The sequence below is a fragment of the Penaeus monodon genome, chromosome 20, assembly GCF_015228065.2.
Source record: "Penaeus monodon isolate SGIC_2016 chromosome 20, NSTDA_Pmon_1, whole genome shotgun sequence".
NCBI lineage: Eukaryota > Metazoa > Arthropoda > Malacostraca > Decapoda > Penaeidae > Penaeus > Penaeus monodon.
The window spans coordinates 11,930,567-11,930,843 of NC_051405.1; the positions used below are offsets into that span (position 1 = coordinate 11,930,567).

Genomic DNA, 277 nt, shown 5'->3' on the forward strand with positions numbered 1-277 from the left:
GTGAGCATTACACGAGAAAATATGTTGACTGAAAATACATTTTCAGGGTAAACTAAGTGCCCAGTATGTAGGAAGCATCGTCAGCACTCGTGTGAATGAGATTGCAGCCACCTCAAAGCACTACTCGGAACTCCAGCAACAGATTTCTGTAAGTTTTACTGTGTTTAATTGGCTGTAAACATTTTGCATGCATTCTGTTCATCGAAGGGAAGATAGATCTAAGTCTAGTTGATAAACTTTAGCTGATGCAGTATTATTCAATTTGTGAAATAATGAC

The 277-nt window shown here is 37.9% G+C and overlaps 1 protein-coding gene across 1 annotated transcript in view; it reads left to right on the plus strand.

Moving 5' to 3' along the window:
- The window catches only part of LOC119585621 (coiled-coil domain-containing protein 93-like), a gene marked incomplete in the record, with an annotated part of 16,833 nt that overhangs the window by 12,714 nt on the left and 3,842 nt on the right, over positions 1-277 (plus strand). Inside the window, 1 exon segment of the mRNA XM_037934290.1 lies at positions 47-148. Coding sequence (XP_037790218.1) covers positions 47-148 — 102 coding nt within the window.